This window comes from Orcinus orca, chromosome 17 (assembly GCF_937001465.1).
Source record: "Orcinus orca chromosome 17, mOrcOrc1.1, whole genome shotgun sequence".
NCBI classification, from domain to species: domain Eukaryota; kingdom Metazoa; phylum Chordata; class Mammalia; order Artiodactyla; family Delphinidae; genus Orcinus; species Orcinus orca.
In genome coordinates this window covers 84,543,214-84,559,093 of record NC_064575.1, presented here as the reverse complement: position 1 = coordinate 84,559,093, position 15,880 = coordinate 84,543,214, and the positions used below count along the sequence as shown (strand labels likewise).

General features: G+C 53.2%; 1 protein-coding gene across 2 annotated transcripts in view; it reads left to right on the top strand.

The window, feature by feature from the left end:
• Positions 1–7,266: 7,266 nt before the first annotated feature.
• The window catches only part of AGO2 (argonaute RISC catalytic component 2), a 108,030-nt gene continuing 99,416 nt past the window's right edge, over positions 7,267–15,880 (top strand). The window contains exon 1 of one of the 2 annotated variants that reach the window (XM_049700882.1): positions 7,267–7,458. In XM_049700882.1, the coding sequence (XP_049556839.1) occupies positions 7,437–7,458 (22 nt within the window). In that variant the 5' untranslated portion in view covers positions 7,267–7,436. The remainder of the gene's footprint in view (positions 7,459–15,880) is intronic. The other variant, XM_049700883.1, reaches the window with a different exon arrangement.

The window sequence follows — 15,880 nt, the reverse complement described above, 5'->3', positions numbered from 1 at the left end:
TAAAAATATTGACCTTATAGACAAAAACCTTGCTAAGTGATAGTTCATCAGTAAATTATTTCAAAGAAACATCGTGCTCGATGATAAAAATGACAGGAGAAAGGAATCATTGTGGAGAGTTAAAAATGAATACTTGTTTACACTTTATACGCTTCATTCCTTTCATAAATAGTATAATGTTTACTTAATGGTTTCTCCCTATGTGAAAAATAGCCTTTATTTCTTTTGACTCCAGGAAATGCTACAGGTTGCATACACCACATCCACATTCACCCCCAAGAACTATGAGGAACATATATTTGGATGAGTTTGTAACTCTTGACCTTACAACATAAACAAGTTCTTTGTGGCGTTGGCACGTGCTTGGTGGGGGCGGGATGGTCCTCACCCTGTGCTCCAGAGACCTGGGCTGTCCCCAGGCTGGGAACAGGGGAGGCAAGGCCACCCACACCTTGCAGGTAGGACCCCAGTTCCTTCAAGGAGGAAACGGATCTTGAGTTAAGTTTAAGGGTCATCAAGTAAGTGTGCCAGCCTGAAAGGTGGAGATCAATGCCTGTGTGGAAAATGCAGCAGTTTGAGGAGAAACAGTTAATAAAACCGAAAAGGACTTATCCTTGTCTGGAAAAGCAGAAGGTGTAGCCAGTATTCAGACGAGCTCACAGAGGACAGAATGTGACGTGCAGGCCCCTCTACCCCATCCCGCTAGGGGCCAGGCCATCAGGCCGGTAGAGGATGGTGGTGGCAGATCTGAAAGACATGGCTGTCACCATGTCACCAAAACACCACGTGGTCACCTCCATGGCCTTTCTGATGGCTCACCTCCAGGCTCTGTGGGGTGGATGGAGCTGGGGGCTGGGGGGTGGACAGGAGTCTGGATGGCTCCCGTCACTGCCAACCTTCTCTCCTCTGGTCGGATGAGGAGGATGTCTTTTGGCTGCTTCTGTGGCCCCCTAATAAAGGCAGCAGTCGTGAGAATACAGCCTGCACAGGATACTAACACCGCATAACACCTTGGGATGCTATGTGTAAAGGCACGTGCCAAATGTCACCTGAGTCACCGAGCAACTCAGCTGCTAACTTAGTTCTTCCAGGAGAACACGGCATCCCGGGGTGTTTCAGCTCTTATTTTCAGATTACCAGCAGTTCGCTTTTGATGGGTAATCCCATGAGATATCCAAAGTGTACATTTAGTATTTCAATGACAGATGAAGGAGACAAACAAACAGGTGGCACGTTCCCAGTGCACATCTGTTCCTAATATTTTTTTCTGACGGTCCCTGATGGTGGCAATGGAACTGTCTACTGGAGCGGTGGACGGGGGTGGGATTCACAGAGAACATGGCAAGTACAGGGGTCGCTGGTTGAGCTACAGCCCTCGTGCATGAACCTGAGGGCGACCACACAGGTGAGTGTCCTCACTCACGTAGCTTCAGAGGTAAGTGGCCTGGTTGGGAGGTAGGATTGTGTTGTAACTCCCTGGAAAGCACTTTTGAATGTCCTAGGAACTGTTTTTTAGAGTTTTAAGCCTGGGACCTGACTTCTCCAGGCAGTAAAGAGACATTTCTTGCAAGGTACATTGGCATTAATCTAATAATTCTGTCCTAGGGTGTGTGTGTCTGTTTGGGGGGTGTGGTTCAAAACACACGAGAGTGTTTTGGTTTGGTTTTTTTTTAGTATTATTAACCTGTTTGTTTTGAGATAAGTGTAGATTCATATGCAGTTAAGTAAGAAATAAAATGGAGGGATCCCAGGTACCCTTTATCCAGTCTCCCCAATGGCAATATATTGGAAAACTACCATACAATATCACAACCAGGATATTAACATTGATAAGGTCGGGACTTCCCTGGTGGTGCAGTGGTTAAGAATCCGCCTGCCAATGCAAGGGACACGGGTTCGACCCCTGGTCCGGGAAGATCCCACATGCCGCGGAGCAGCTAAGCCCGTGTGCCACAAATACCGAGCCTGCGCTCTAGAGCCCGTGAGCCACAACTACTGAGCCCACGTGCTGCAACTACTGAAGCCCGCGCGCCTAGAGCCCATGCTCTGCAACGCGAAGCCACCGCAATGAGAAGCCCACGCACCACAATGAAGAGTAGCCCCTGCTTGCCGCAAGTAGAGAAAGCCTGCGCACAGCAACGAAGACCCAATGCAGCCCCAAATCAATCAATCAATCAATAAAAATTGAAAAAAAAAAACCAACAACATTGATAAGGTCAAGATACAGAACTTTTCTACCACCAGGAGGGCCCTTCGTGGCATCTTTTCATAGCCCACCGTCTTCCCTCCCATCCACCCCCTTTCAGCCTCTGGCAACCGCTAATCTGTTCTTCACTTCTATTACTTTGTCATTTCAGGGGTGGTATATAAATGCAATCACACAATATGTAACCTTTAGGAATTGGCTGCTTCTCCCTCTGCACAATCCTTGAGATTCATCCCAGTGGTTGCGTATCTCAATAGTTTGCTCCTTTTTACTACTGAGGAGTATTCCACGGTGTGGACCAACCCCCGTTGGTTTAACCATTCACCCACTGAAGGACATTTGGGTTGTTTCCAGTTTGGGGTTATACAGATAAAGCTGCTATAAATATTCATGTACAGATTTATGTGTAAACACGAGTCGTCACTTCTCTGGGAGAGATGCCCAGGAGTACGATTGCTGGGTCATGTGGTAGCTATATGTTTGGTGTTTTGAGAAACTCCCAAACTGTTTTCCCTAAAGGCTGTACCATTGGACGTGCCCACCAGCAAAGCAAGAGTGATCTAGTTTCTCCACATTCTCCTTAGCTTTGTTGCTGTCACTGTTTTTTATTTGGGCCATTCTTATAGGTGTGTGTTGTTATCTTATTGTGGTTTGAATTTGCGTTTCTCTAACGATCGGTGATGTTGAACATCTTTTCATGTGCCTGTTTGCCATCGGCCTCTTCTCTATAGTGAAACGTCTCTCCGTGTCTATTGCCCATGTTCTGAACAGATTTTTTGCTCTTTTACAGTTGAATTTTGAGAGTTCTTTTTATATTCTAGATACTAGTCCTTTGTCAGATATGCGGTATGCAAATATTTTCTCCTACTCTATAGCTTGTCTTTTTATGCATTTCACGGAGGCTTTCCCAGAGCAAAAGCTTTAATTTTGATGAAGTCCAGGGTATCCACTTTTATTTTTATGGATTGTCCCTTAGAACTGTTTGCCTAGTAGCCCTAGAACCCAGAGATTTTCTCCTATTATTATTATTATTATTATTTTGTGTTACGCGGGCCTCTCACTGTTGTGGCCTCTCCCGTTGCGGAGCACAGGCTCCGGACGCGCAGGCTCAGGGGCCATGGCTCACGGGCCCAGCCGCTCCGCGGCATGTGGGATCTTCCCGGACCGGGGCACGAACCCGTGTCCCCTGCATCGGCAGGTGGACTCTCAACCACTGAGCCACCAGGGAAGCCCATCTCCTATTATTTTTAAAGTTTTATAGCTTTATGTTTACATTTAAATCCTTCATACATTTTGAGTTAATTTTTCAGTGTCAGTGGCATATTGGCTATTCTTTCCTTATTATATGGAGGAAGGAACACACCCTAGAGTAAACTATGTCTCCTGGACATACGTTAGATGCCCCCTCCCCTGCACTTCCCTGTTCCAGTGGATGACAGCCTCTGTGCACAGTGGTGTCAACACCTCCAGGGTGGTGCAAGGAGGTGGCCCTGGTCGCTTGCATCTTCAGGATTCTCCACTTAGCCTCTGTTGGGTGCACAAATGACAGTTACTTATGTATTCAAACTAAGTGGTTTGCATTTAATGTTGGGTTCAGTGTGAAGAAGTTGCTTAGGAGTGTCGTTTGTTCCTGATATGAGAGAACGTATCAGGAACATATGGGCTTTTGTCAACTCACAACCATGCTCTTGAGTTTTTAATTCAGGAAAACAGCCAATATTTTTATTCAGAGAATCTTAGAGCTGGAAGGCTTCATAGAAGAGCTCTACTGCAGTGTTTCCCAAAGTGGGCTTCACGGAACCTGGAACCTGGAGATACCCTGTGATAAAAGGGTTCTGTGGTCAAGTGGGCTGGGACACAACCAGTCTGTTTCCCTCCTTCCTCTTTGTAGAATCACAACTCTTTTTTTTTTTTTTTTTTTAATTTTTTGGCTGCCCACGCAGGTATGGAACCTGAGCCCCCTGCAGTGGAAGCACAGAGTCCTAACCACGGGACCACCAGGGAAGTCACTAGCATCATAACTGTTAATACTGTGTTAAAGGTTCTGAGAAGGTCTGCAGCCAAAAACTGTTCACTGTCGTTTAACTCAATGCTTCCCAGCTTATTTGACCTCCTAACCCCTCGTTTATCACATGCAGAACATGTTTTTGGAAACTGTTTTATTTCAGTGCCCACATTTTAGTCTTGAAGAGACAAAGGGCCCCCAACATTGAGCGCTTTGTGGGCCCGATGACCACAGCAGCGAGCTGTGTGTTTTTCCGAGCGTCCTTTGCCTTTCCTGCAGGGTTACTGCTCTGGATCCGGTGCGCCCGACATGCAAACCTGTGGGGTCCCTGGCTGTGCTTACAGCCCTGCGGGCTTAGCAGAGCAGAGGGACCTGTATGGGATCCAAATACAGAGCAATGAATTGTATCCGAGAGAAAGACTGGGCCCCAGAAGACCAGCAGTCCTCCCCATGTGGTCAACACCCAAGTGTTGGATGAAGGCCTGGAGAAGCAGAGCAGTGAAGGGCTGGAGAAGGTTCTAGAGACATTTCCCAGAGAACTGAGTGGACTGGATTAAGTGGGTTAAGTGAACTCACTCCTTGGGGAAGAGGCACAGGGCAGAGGGGCCTGGGCTTTTCTTCGGTGGATGGTGAATGTGGGCAGTGCTTGGGACACCGGTGAAAGAGCGGGTTGGGAGGAGGGGAGAGGAGACGTACGTGGCTTGACGTGGAGGGCCTGGAGCTCGTGGGGGACAAGGCGGGGCGCGCAGAAAGGGGGCGGGATTCCTCGACACTAGCGGTGGAGGGTGATGCCTGGGAGACGCGGGCGAAGGAGGATCCCTGGTGAGGGAGGGCGGGGAGGCGGGGCTTAGGCTAGAGCTGTCTCTGCAGAGAAGCAACGCAAGGAAGCGCTGGGTAGACAGTATCTGGCCAGACTTGCAAAGGAGCCCTTGCAACAAAGTTACCCAACGCGAGCATCAAAGAAGCAGAAGGCGAGCTGAAGGGAGGCGGCAATTAGAGCGCCTTCAGGGCGCTCTCTGAGGCTCGAGATTACAGGAGCACGCAGCAGAGCCGTGAGGCCTCCGAGTGATTCAGTGATTTGGGGCGGAAAATAGCGCGGTGGCTGTGTGAGGGAGGGGGCCGGGCGGACGCAGAGCAGCCCTCGGGCGTGGAGGGTCCTAAACAGAGGGATACCATTTATGATTATGATTTTAAAATGTCTTTATGGTGAAATGTAGCAAAGGTACAGAAAAGTATATTTTTAAAAAATGTGCAGCTTAAGACACTTGCAGAAGGAACAGCTCTGTCATGGGAAGGAGGCTCGTGCCCCAAAACCCCAGGCCTCTCCGTGGTCACACAGCACCCCTATACCCAGCAGTACCCACCCACCATTCTGACTGTTAGGTAGCCACCTTTTTTCCTCTTCAGCTTTTTACTACTAAATGATGTCTCCCTAAAAATGTAGTTCAGTTTTGCCTGTTTTAGAAATTTTATACATGGACTCATGCAGTGTGGCTTCCGGCTTCTTTCAGTCAACCTTGTAGAGATTCCACGCTGTTGTACTTTGATGAAGGGTGTTCCTTTTCATCGCTAGATTCCGCTTTATGGGTATATGTGGCTCTCACCACCTATTCTAAGACTGATGGACATCTGGGTGGTACCCAGTCCCACCCTGGTGTGCCTTCTTCCCGGACTTCCTGGGTTCCTAAACACACATTACGGCTGAGTAGCAGCCTAGGATCAAGTGCGGATTTGTGTTCCCACAGCATGAGTGTAAGGTGGAGAGGTGGTCCAGCCCCCGGTGAGGGTGGAGGTGGGGGGCAGAGAATTGGAGAGGGATGGATGGGCGTCTCTGAGGCTGATGCCATGAGACCAACTCCTGTTCATATCAGTGACTTGGTGAAGATCGAAGTCCTTTTAAGCTTCTCTCTGGAGGACAGGCTGGTTCTCCTGCATTTATTTAAGAATGTCCTTGAGGACTGCAGAGACTAGAAATAAACCTATTGGATGCTTGCAAGCAAGACTCCCGTTCATCCTCCTACCATCCTAGGCCGGAGGAACACAGAGTTACTCGCACCCAGTGTGCAGATAAATACCTGCTTATAGGATGAAGGAATGAGCAGGCAAATATGTTTAAAAGACAATGAGCAATTTTGGATTGTATTTCACCTTCTGGTTGCTAATCGCCCACCAATTAGGGGAGAAAGGAGTTGGCCTCTGGCTCGCCTCCCTGGAAAAGGCTCCAGAAAACAGCTGGATCCCAGGGGACTTGATCCATGGAGGAGGATTTGGGCTGGAGGGAGACGTTTCCGCACAAGTGAGGCAAATACCGAGAGTCACGGAGGAGCATGAGGGGGTTGGATAAGGACCCAACGTCAAGAAACTGGGGAGGCCCCGAGGACTGGAATGGGGCGTGTTATTTTGATCTGATCACTGACAGCAGCTAAAATTGACCAAAAACTAAAGTTCTTTAGGTGGATTATCTGGGTTCTCGGCCGGGAGGTGGCGGTGTGGTAGTGAGCGAGGACCGGGGCGCGTTCAAGTTCAAGCTCCGGGTCGGGAGGAACCTTCGCGACATTCCTGTTTCGTTAATAACTTAAAAAAGCCTGGCGGAGATGCCGGGGCGCCAGGACGCGACACGACCACGTCAACACGGTGCCCAAGTTCACCCGGTCCGGCGGGGGCTAAGGGTGGGGAAGGGTCCGGCCCTCGAGCAGCCAGAACGGGCTCGGCGGCGGGGAAACAAGGGGTGTGTTTTCTTTTCTTTCTTCCCGGCCTCCGGTGGCAGCGCCGCGCGGCCCGCTCCGCCCAGTCGGAGGAGACGTCGCTCTTCTGAGTGGCTGCGAGGGCCGCCCCCAAGGCCCCCCCAACCCCGCGCCCGCACCCGCGCCCCGATCCCCTGCCCGCCCCCCCACCCACCCCGCCGCCGCCGCCGCCGCCGCCGCCGCCGCCGCCGCCGCCGCGCGGACCCGCCCCGCCTCCCCTCCCCCGGCCCCTCCCTCCTCCCCCGCCCTCCTCCCGGCCTCCCTCCCCCCTCCCCCGCCCGCTCTCCCTCGCCCCTCCCCCGCCCGCCCGCCCGCCCGCCCGCCGCCTCCGCCCGCCGCCCCGGCCGCGTCGGGTAAACCTGTTTGGCGGCCGCGCCGGGGCGGATCGTGCGGCCGGCGGCTCCCTCGCGGCTCGCGGCGTCGGGGCCCGTGGCGCGCGCGCGGCCGCCCCTCGGCCCCGGAGCCCCTCGGCGGCACCACCATGTACTCGGGAGCCGGCCCCGGTGAGTCCTCGCGCTCGGGGCGCCGGCCCGGCCGCTCGCGCGCTCCTCCCCGCGGCGCCGGCGGCGGTTGGCGGGCTGGGCGCGAGCGCGGCGCGGGCAGCAGGCGGGCGCCGGGGGATCGGGGCTGGCGGGCCGGGAGGCCGGGGATCGGGGCCGCCGGCCGTTTCCTCGGCCCCGCGGCGGACACGCAGCCCTGGCCTCCTCGGGCCCGAGTCGTCGGGGCGCCCCGCGCGGCCTGGGCCCTCCCCGCGCTGCGTTCCCGCCGCGGTCCGGTGGGCTGGGACCGGGCCGGAGCGGGAACTGGGCCGGGCGGCCCGCGTGTAGGCCCGAGGCCCGGGCGCCCGCCTGGCCCGGCCTCCTGCGCCAGGCGCCTGGGCCCTTGCGCCGCGCGGGGCTGGCGGGGCCGACGGGGCTGGCGGGGCCGGGGGCCGAGGCCCGGGTCGGGCTCTAAGCGCCAGAGGGCGTTGAGGCCCGGGCCGGGGGCGCCGAGCTCGGGGCGCGGGCGGCACGGGGAGGAGCGCTGCTGCTCGGCGCAGATCGAGCCGCGGCGAGCCTGGAGCGCTCTCAGTTTCGTTTTTCTTTTTGCCAGTACTTCTGCGGCCCCTTCTCTGAAGGAAAGTCTGGAAATGCTGAATTTTGGCCAATTCGTGCTGGTAGTTAGGGCCGTAGACTGAGAGGGATAGGAAGCGGCACCCTAAAACTGCGTGCGTCTCATTTTCATTCCAGACACACCGGCTCCTTATTCAAGTACTAATTTGCCTTTTGCAGTTTACTAGAGGAAGGTAAGGAGATGTGCTGATTTCCTTAGCATCCCTTCTTACTAGTCAGCCTCTCTTTCTTTAGAAAAGTTCTAAAAAACTTAAAGCAGTAACACTTTTTTTTTTTTGATATAGAGTGGAAGGGCGATTAACTTGCTGGGCCAAGAAAATGGTGAAGTGTTGTGAAGCTCTCTCCGTTTCCCGCCAGGCACGTGGCTCCTAAATTTCCCGCTGGCCCTGCCACTTGGACAGGGCATTTCCCGTCCCCTTTGTCCACCAGGTTCCAGCGGGCTGCAGGCCCTGCCGGCTCGGCATACTGTTGCCTTCTCCCAGGGGCCCTAAGCCCTCCCTGGCCTCCTGCTGATGGGGCCCTGGCCCGACCTGTTCCGGGCTCTCCTGATCCATTTGGGTCCCTTGACGTTTTCCCCCACTGCTGTGTCTGTTCACAAACAGCTCTCTGCCTTGTGAATACTTCTTTTTGATGTCACTTAGTTAGAAAGATTCTCCAAGGCTGAGCCTGACCAACTTTTAAATCCTTACAGGCCCTCAGCAGTTTGATGGAAGAATGGTTTTAGGCGTAATGGTTTTAACCGTAATATGGAAGGTGACTCAGCCCCGGTGGGGAAGGGCCGGGGGCTCTGTAGTCAGGGTCCTGGGAGCAGACTTGGCTCCGGGAAGCCCCGGATGGGCAGCGCCCACCCGTGACATGGCAGGGTCGGCCCTCACCTCCGTGAGTGAGAATCTCCCCGCTGATCCCTGTAGAGGAGCCCAGCAAGTGTTAGCCACTACACTCTACATTTTTTTCACATTTTCAGTTTAAAAGTTGAAGGCCCAGAAAAAGTGAAGAACCTTGAGGAAGGTCAAACCTTTGTGTTGTGTCTGACGTTAACTAATCCATCGGACAGCTTGCTAAGTTGGTGGTGGTCATTTTGAAGATGGACAACAGAGGCTCAGAGAGGTTAAGAGCCTTGCGAAGGTCATATGGCCAGCGAGCATTAGGACGATCTGTCTGATCTCCGCTGACTCTCCATACATTCTCCTTAAAGAAGTGGCTCTCAGTCCTTTTGACCTTGACCCCCAATAAGAAACACCTGTTACATGTAGACTGGACCCATGTCCTCGCGTGTTCGGGTGTAATTGAAACTCGAGCTCAGGAAGCACAGCTAACCCATGCTGTGTGCTCTGCACTGGGATATTTTCTGGTCTATTTCATTTTCAAAAAAGCTTTAGTTCTCTGGATCTCCAGGCTCATTTCAGGTCCTTAACGGCTCTTGGAAAAATCATGCTCTGATGTGGGCCTCTGCATTGTGGCCTGGTGGGGAGAGGGCCCCTTGTTCTCGGTTCACAGATAAACCTGCCCTGAACTCGGACAGCTTTGGTTGAAAAAATAAATGGGTAGTTCTTAACCAATGGCAGGATGGGAATGAAACCAAATTTCAGGCTATGCACGCGTGCTGTCATTATAAGGCTGTGGTGCTGTTTAATTTTATTCTGCACACTGAGGTTTTTAATTTTTAAGAGGAATTTTTGGAGTAGAGTCTCTTCAATGAAACTCTTTTTAATGTATTTCCTAATTTAGAATAATAAAAAGACATTTGATCTGGATTGTAGAAAAATTACAAATAGTTTTGCTACTTCCATTTTAATACAATTATTAAGTGACTTACTAAGTAAGTTAATATAAAAAATAGAGTCCACAGTAAGCCTGCGTTACGCCCGTTGCCAATGCTGTTACATATGTGAACTGGCGTGTGGACTCTAGAGTTAGGTGTGTTGCTATTTCTTAGGTTTTTTTTAACTATTCCGAAGAGTTAGTGGTGTAGAATGGGTGGACTCCCCAGTGACCCTGAACCTTCACAGATGATCAGTCAATTTTTCTTTGTAACCACTTAAAGACCTTAAATGGAGTCTCAATGTTGCATGCTCCAAGGGGGTTGTTTCTGTCGGTTTCACGAGCTCAGACTCCTGTGGGTTCCATTCCTCACAGCTTTGCTACAAAGTAACTTCAGCGACATCTAAGGATTACAACTCTGAGAATGACCAACTTTCACTGTGGTTTCTAGTGTCAGTTAACTCCTCCTGCACCCCGCTTCTTCTCCCTCAGTTATCTCAGTGAAGATATGACCGCTCTTCCAATAACAGTGCACTGTTGCCAAGCAGCAGCCGGCCCTTTGCCCGGGTGAAGCTGTGTCAGGCCGGAGGGCGTGGCTGGGTAGTCTGCTGCCCTCTTGTTTTGTGAACACTCAGAATGTATCACTTGACTTTTAAAATAGTTTCTATTGTGAATTAATTTAAAGTACACATGAGTAGACTGAGTGGTATAATACGGCTCCCATTTCTCCATCACCAGCTTCAACAACTATCAAGATTTTCCACATTTGCTTCAAATCTGCCCCTTTCTCCTTCTTCGCGGAAATACTCTTGAGTGAGTTCCAGATCTGTCGTTTCACCCTGAATACTTAAGTACCATATCTGAAGGATGGGGACATTTACAACTCAGTGCCATTGTCACACTTAACAGTCCGTAATCAATTTTTCTCATCGCAGAAGTGTGTTTACTTCCCGGTTGTTTTGGATCCTGAATTTTATTAAAAGTTCACACACGGATTTGGTTTTATGCTTTTGAGGCTCTTTAATCTCGACTCTACAGCTAGCCCCCCACCCCCACCCCGTAAGACAATGCGGTCCTTAAGATCTCTTCTTCAGGGGATGCATATCTTTCCCCCCAGTTTTCTTTAATTGTTCAGGTCCCTGTGTTTCTATGGGGAAGGCTGATGAGATCCAGTTGCTCGTAAGTTTAATTCAGACGCACTTATCTTCAGCGATGTTTTGGGACAGGTAGCTTTGCATCTTTAACTTTCAGTGCAGTGGAATCCACTTTTTACGTGGGGCTCTGTCAGCAGAAGGACCACGGTGTGACGTGGAAAACGAGCCTGGTGCTCTTGCCTCTCGTGCAGCTTCTCTCCTCATCCGACTCGGTGGACCCCTCCTTCCCCAGTGTGTGGTAGGGAGACGGCTCTCAGCGCCCTTCTGTTTGCTCCCAGTCATTTCTCTCGACTTTGTGACTCACCCCCAGCTTAGCCGCCTCTGTCGATGGCCCGCTGCCAGCGCCCTTGCCTCCCAGGCCGGGGTTTGGTGCTGGGGTTACAGGCCTGTCCTTTTTCACTCTAGGCAGTGAAAAGGTCATTAAGTATTTACCATTCTAATTTTTTGTCTGCATTTTTTTCCCTCAAAATTTAAAACCCTGAAACGTCCTCACTCTTTGTGACCAGGCAGCTGTGCCCTCCTAATTTATCTTTGGACAGAGCTGTACCCTTGGCGACGCTACAGTTTATCCTCTAAACTGGGAACTTGTGCAAGTGAAACAGGGCACTCTTAATAACTTCCCTGGGACGACAGGTGTGCACGGACGGTGGCCAATCAGGGTGGATGTCTCCCTAACAACATTCCTTGAATCTTAGCCTCGTAGACAGGCTCAGAAACAAAGGGCTTCAGCATTGCTCACTTGTCTGACGCCTCAGTGCTTCCCACTTACTACTAAAATCCTCATACAACCTGAAGGTCACAGACGCCATCTCAGAGGGCTGCTGCTTTGTGCCGCAGGGGTGCGCTGCATCCCCCTCCTGTGGTTCACTGCAGGTGGAGGAGACGGCCCAGCCCTGCCTGCTATGAACTTGAAACCCCACCTTTCTCGCCTTTCTCTCACTTTTCTCAAGGTCATGGCTCGAGCAGTGGACAGGCAGGGAGCCTGGTCATGGGCTCCAGCCCTGTCCCCGTCCTGGGCCTCAGGTTCCTTGTCTGGGCCCGGCTGCCTTAGGTTTCCACGTCTTCGTCCTGTGGTGCATTTGTTCGTCTGTGGACCTCTGATGTGACTGGAGCTGAGGAAGGAGCTAGTGGGCCCTGGGAACAGAGGGTGTGAAGGCCCAGCGGCCGGTGGGCAGGTGGCAGGGGAGGTGGCACGTCCCCCCAGGAAAGGCGCCATCTGCTTTGGTGGCGTGTGGAGTGTCATGTGATCGCACGGGTCCCGGGAAGGTAATTCCAGCAGCCCTGCAGGCGGGAGAGGCGGCCCTGGCAGAGCAGCGTGGGGGCAGGTGTGACCGAAGGGTGGGCAGTCAGGGCCTAAGACAGTGACCCCGTCTGGGTGGGATGGCCGTGGGTACAGGGGTGGGTACCCCGTCAGTATGAGCAGCCAGCGGCCGGCACTCTGGCCCTGGCCAGGCTTTGCATCTCGGTGTCTGCACTTACCAGGTAGACTCCACTTAGCGGCGGCATCCAGTAGTATCTGGACTCCAGACCACGCCTCACCAGCTCCGTGACTTTGGCGGTTGTATATCTTTTCTAAGCCTCGGCCTTTGCACTTCAAAAATGGGGGGCGGGGGAGGGGACGGCACCAACCTCAGGGTTGTTGTGAGCATGAAATGAGATGTGCTGGACCTTCGTCTCGGCCGAGGGTGGGTGCGAGTCTGCACAGTGGTCTGGTCCTGCCTCCTCGTGGGGAGAATTAGGGGCCTGCCCAGAGCAAGAGCCCACGAGGGGGGAGTGGGGAGCTGGCCGCGTCCTCGCCTTCCTGACCCCACTTGTTGAATGTTTGAACAAGGAGGTGCTGTCACATCTAGCTTTGTTACCACAGAAGGACCAGCAGGCTCCAGGGAGGGGAATCGTGCGTGGCACGTGGACACGTGGAGTTTGAGGTTCTGGAAGGCTGAGGCGTGCGCTGGAGGTGGAGGACAGGGTCTTGGGCTCAGGGGGACATGGGTTCACGGGCCTGCCCACAGCTGGGGCCCTGGGAGAATGCAGCCTGGCGCCCACCCCCGCAGCTGGTCGCAGAATCCCCTGAAGCCTTTTCCGCATCTCTGCCCCTGAAGACCCAGGAAATTACATTTTGCAAATGTCCCAGGTGCTTGCTTTTTAGGAGGAGCTTGAGACCCATTGGTGTTGGGAGAGAGGGCGGGGGGAGGAAGCAGAAAAGAGCGAGTGCAGCCCCAGGGAGCAGCTTATGCTGGAAACACACCTTGGAGGGCGGCCCCGGAGAGAGTGGGGCCGCCGGTGGAGGGGGAGGGGTTCTGGGTGGGAGTGTGGGTGTTCTGAAGAGGCCCTTGCGATGCACTGTAAGAAGTTAACTTTAGTTTACCTCTGGTTCCCTTCCTGAGCGAGCTTAGAGGTCTGATTGAATGAAGACCACTCCTTTTCAGTGGCTGTAGTTACGGTTCCATGTTGCTTTGAATACAACTTGTCTGCAGCTTCACTTAGAATTGGGTCAGAAGGGGACTCCTGGGGACTTAAGTGAATTCTCAGTGAAAATTGTTCTGCATCCGTCTTTAAGAACCCACAGCACCAAACGAACAGAGCTGTAGCCGGGCTGACGCCAGCCAGCTCATCACCTGAGTCTGTCTCATTGCGGCTGAAGCCCATCTTGACGCTCGCTACTGCCTCCTGGGCAGTCACTCGAGGGGCACTATTTTTGTGGTTTTCCACGTTATTTCTGGGTGTCTCAGCTCTGAGCTGTAGTACTTAGAGAGTTGCACATAAAAGGTCAAAATGCCGAGGTTCGTAGGTCTGAGTCATTTGAGATGTTTCGTCAGCTTTGACTCCAAGTTAAATAATACAGCCATTGAGAGTAGATTGTTACGACGCCACATGGATGCCGGTGGAGGAGCTTGAACCCGGCGGGCCCGTTCTCGTGGCCCAGGGGTCGGTGGGTGTGCGTTGTGCCGTTTGTGTGTGAACCTGGAGAGTGGGAGGCCCCTGCGCTGGGCACTTGCTCACCAGTTTCTCAAACCCCTGCTTTAACCGAGCTCATGCAAGACGCGACCGTGGCAGGGTGTTTGGCGTGACTGGGGTGCTCTGTAGCTGGTGCTGCCTCTGAGTCTCAGGGACCGTGACCGAGGCTCCTGTCCCAGCGGCACTTGTGTTCTCAGAGTCCTTGCCGCTACTCTTGTGGAGCATGGTCCCATCCATGCGGCGGGCTGAGCAGAGCGAGAGAAAACCGAGGACTTCTCCTGGCCTTACGGGTAGCAGGAGGTGGCATCATTTGTTTTTTGTAGGAACAAAGGAACTAACAAGAGAAGTACAAGTGAAAAGTGGAGAGAAGGCAAAGGAAGATGCAGAGCGATAAAAAGGATAACATTGGACAAAAACTGGGGTGTCAGAGAGTCTGGAGCTCGCAGGAGCTAGGTGTCGCCGTGACTTGCCAGCAGACCTCCTCTCACTGTGGTGCAAACCCAGACCACGGGCTCCAGGTCAGGCCGACCTCACTTGGATCCTGGCTGTGTGGCTGGGCATTCACTCAGCCTCTCTGAACCTCAGGCTCCTTCTCGTACAGAGAATGAACACCTGACGGCGGAGGTGCTCTGATCAGATGATAGAACGCGGGCAGATTGCTGTCGCTTCCCTCTGTGCGTGGCCCCAGGAAGTGCCTATGAGTTATCGTGTCCCTCGGTCACTTTATCTTCGCTGTTTACTCCACGCACAGTGGCTTCTCTCCGTCAGATGAGCGCCCCCCTCCTTGACCTCCTGGCTGACCTCTGGCTCTTCACTCTGTAAGCCGTGAGGGATAGAATACATTTCACAGACCACACCCCTGATAAATACCATTTACCAGGTGCTTTGTATCCACGGCTGCCCTGTACGGCTCAGTACCAGGGAAGTGAAAGGTTGGCCTTGATGCTCGGAGCTCACGTTCCTGGCAGAGTCGTTCAGAACAGACCCAGCTGTGCTGTGCAGTGGGGACCCACCTTGGGTGTCACGTGGTGGGAGTGGTGCCGGGGGAGCACCAGATTCTGTCTCCAGGTGATGAGCTGGCACAGCTGGGTGAACCAGGAGACACTTTTCTACCTGCGATTCTACAGGTGCCTGCGGGCGGGGGACATCGCTGGGGACCTTTTGTTCCCGCTGTGGGCTGCTGTTTTAACAAGTGTGCGGTGTGTTCAGTGTGAACACACGTGCCTCACCACAAGAACATCATGTTAGACTTGGAGGGCGTCTCAGTGCCAAGACTGGGAATTACAACTTAACCTTGAGCTGGAGGCATGGAAAGCTTTTGGGGGTGAACAGTCAGAGCATATGCGAGGGGAGATGGAGAATCGAAACAAGTCGTGTACAAGTCACGTGGTTGTAAAGTGCGCCTGGGCACCTGTGATGGAGAAGCCAGGTGAGCGGGATCGCGGCCCTGCCGCGTGGTGGTCAGTGCAGGCGCATTGAGAAGGCACCTTGGAGCAACTTGGACCAGAAGAAGGGGAGGGAGGGAGGTCTTGCTGAGCTTGGAGCCTTTGGCCAGACTTTGAGCCCAGGAGGGGCTGGGCAGAGGAGGGCGTCAGCCGGCAGAGTTTTTACGGCGGAGGGAAGAGCCTGTGTCCTGCCCCCGCCGGTCCCCACAGACAGCCGTGTTTCATCGGGAGCCCCAGGCACAGCCCTGCCCCTCGCGCTTGTCTTTTTTTACGTTTGGCCGCACTGCGCGGCATGAGGAATCTTTTCCCCGACCAGGGGTCGGACCTGCGCCCCTGCCGTGGAAGCGCGGAGTCTTAACTGCTGGACCGCCAGGGCAGTCCCTGCAGCTCGTCTTTTTTTTTTTTTTTTTTAATATTAACTTACTTATTTTGGCTGCGTCAGGCCTTAGTCGAGGCACATGGGATCTTCGGCACGCGGGATCTTTAGTTGCGACATGC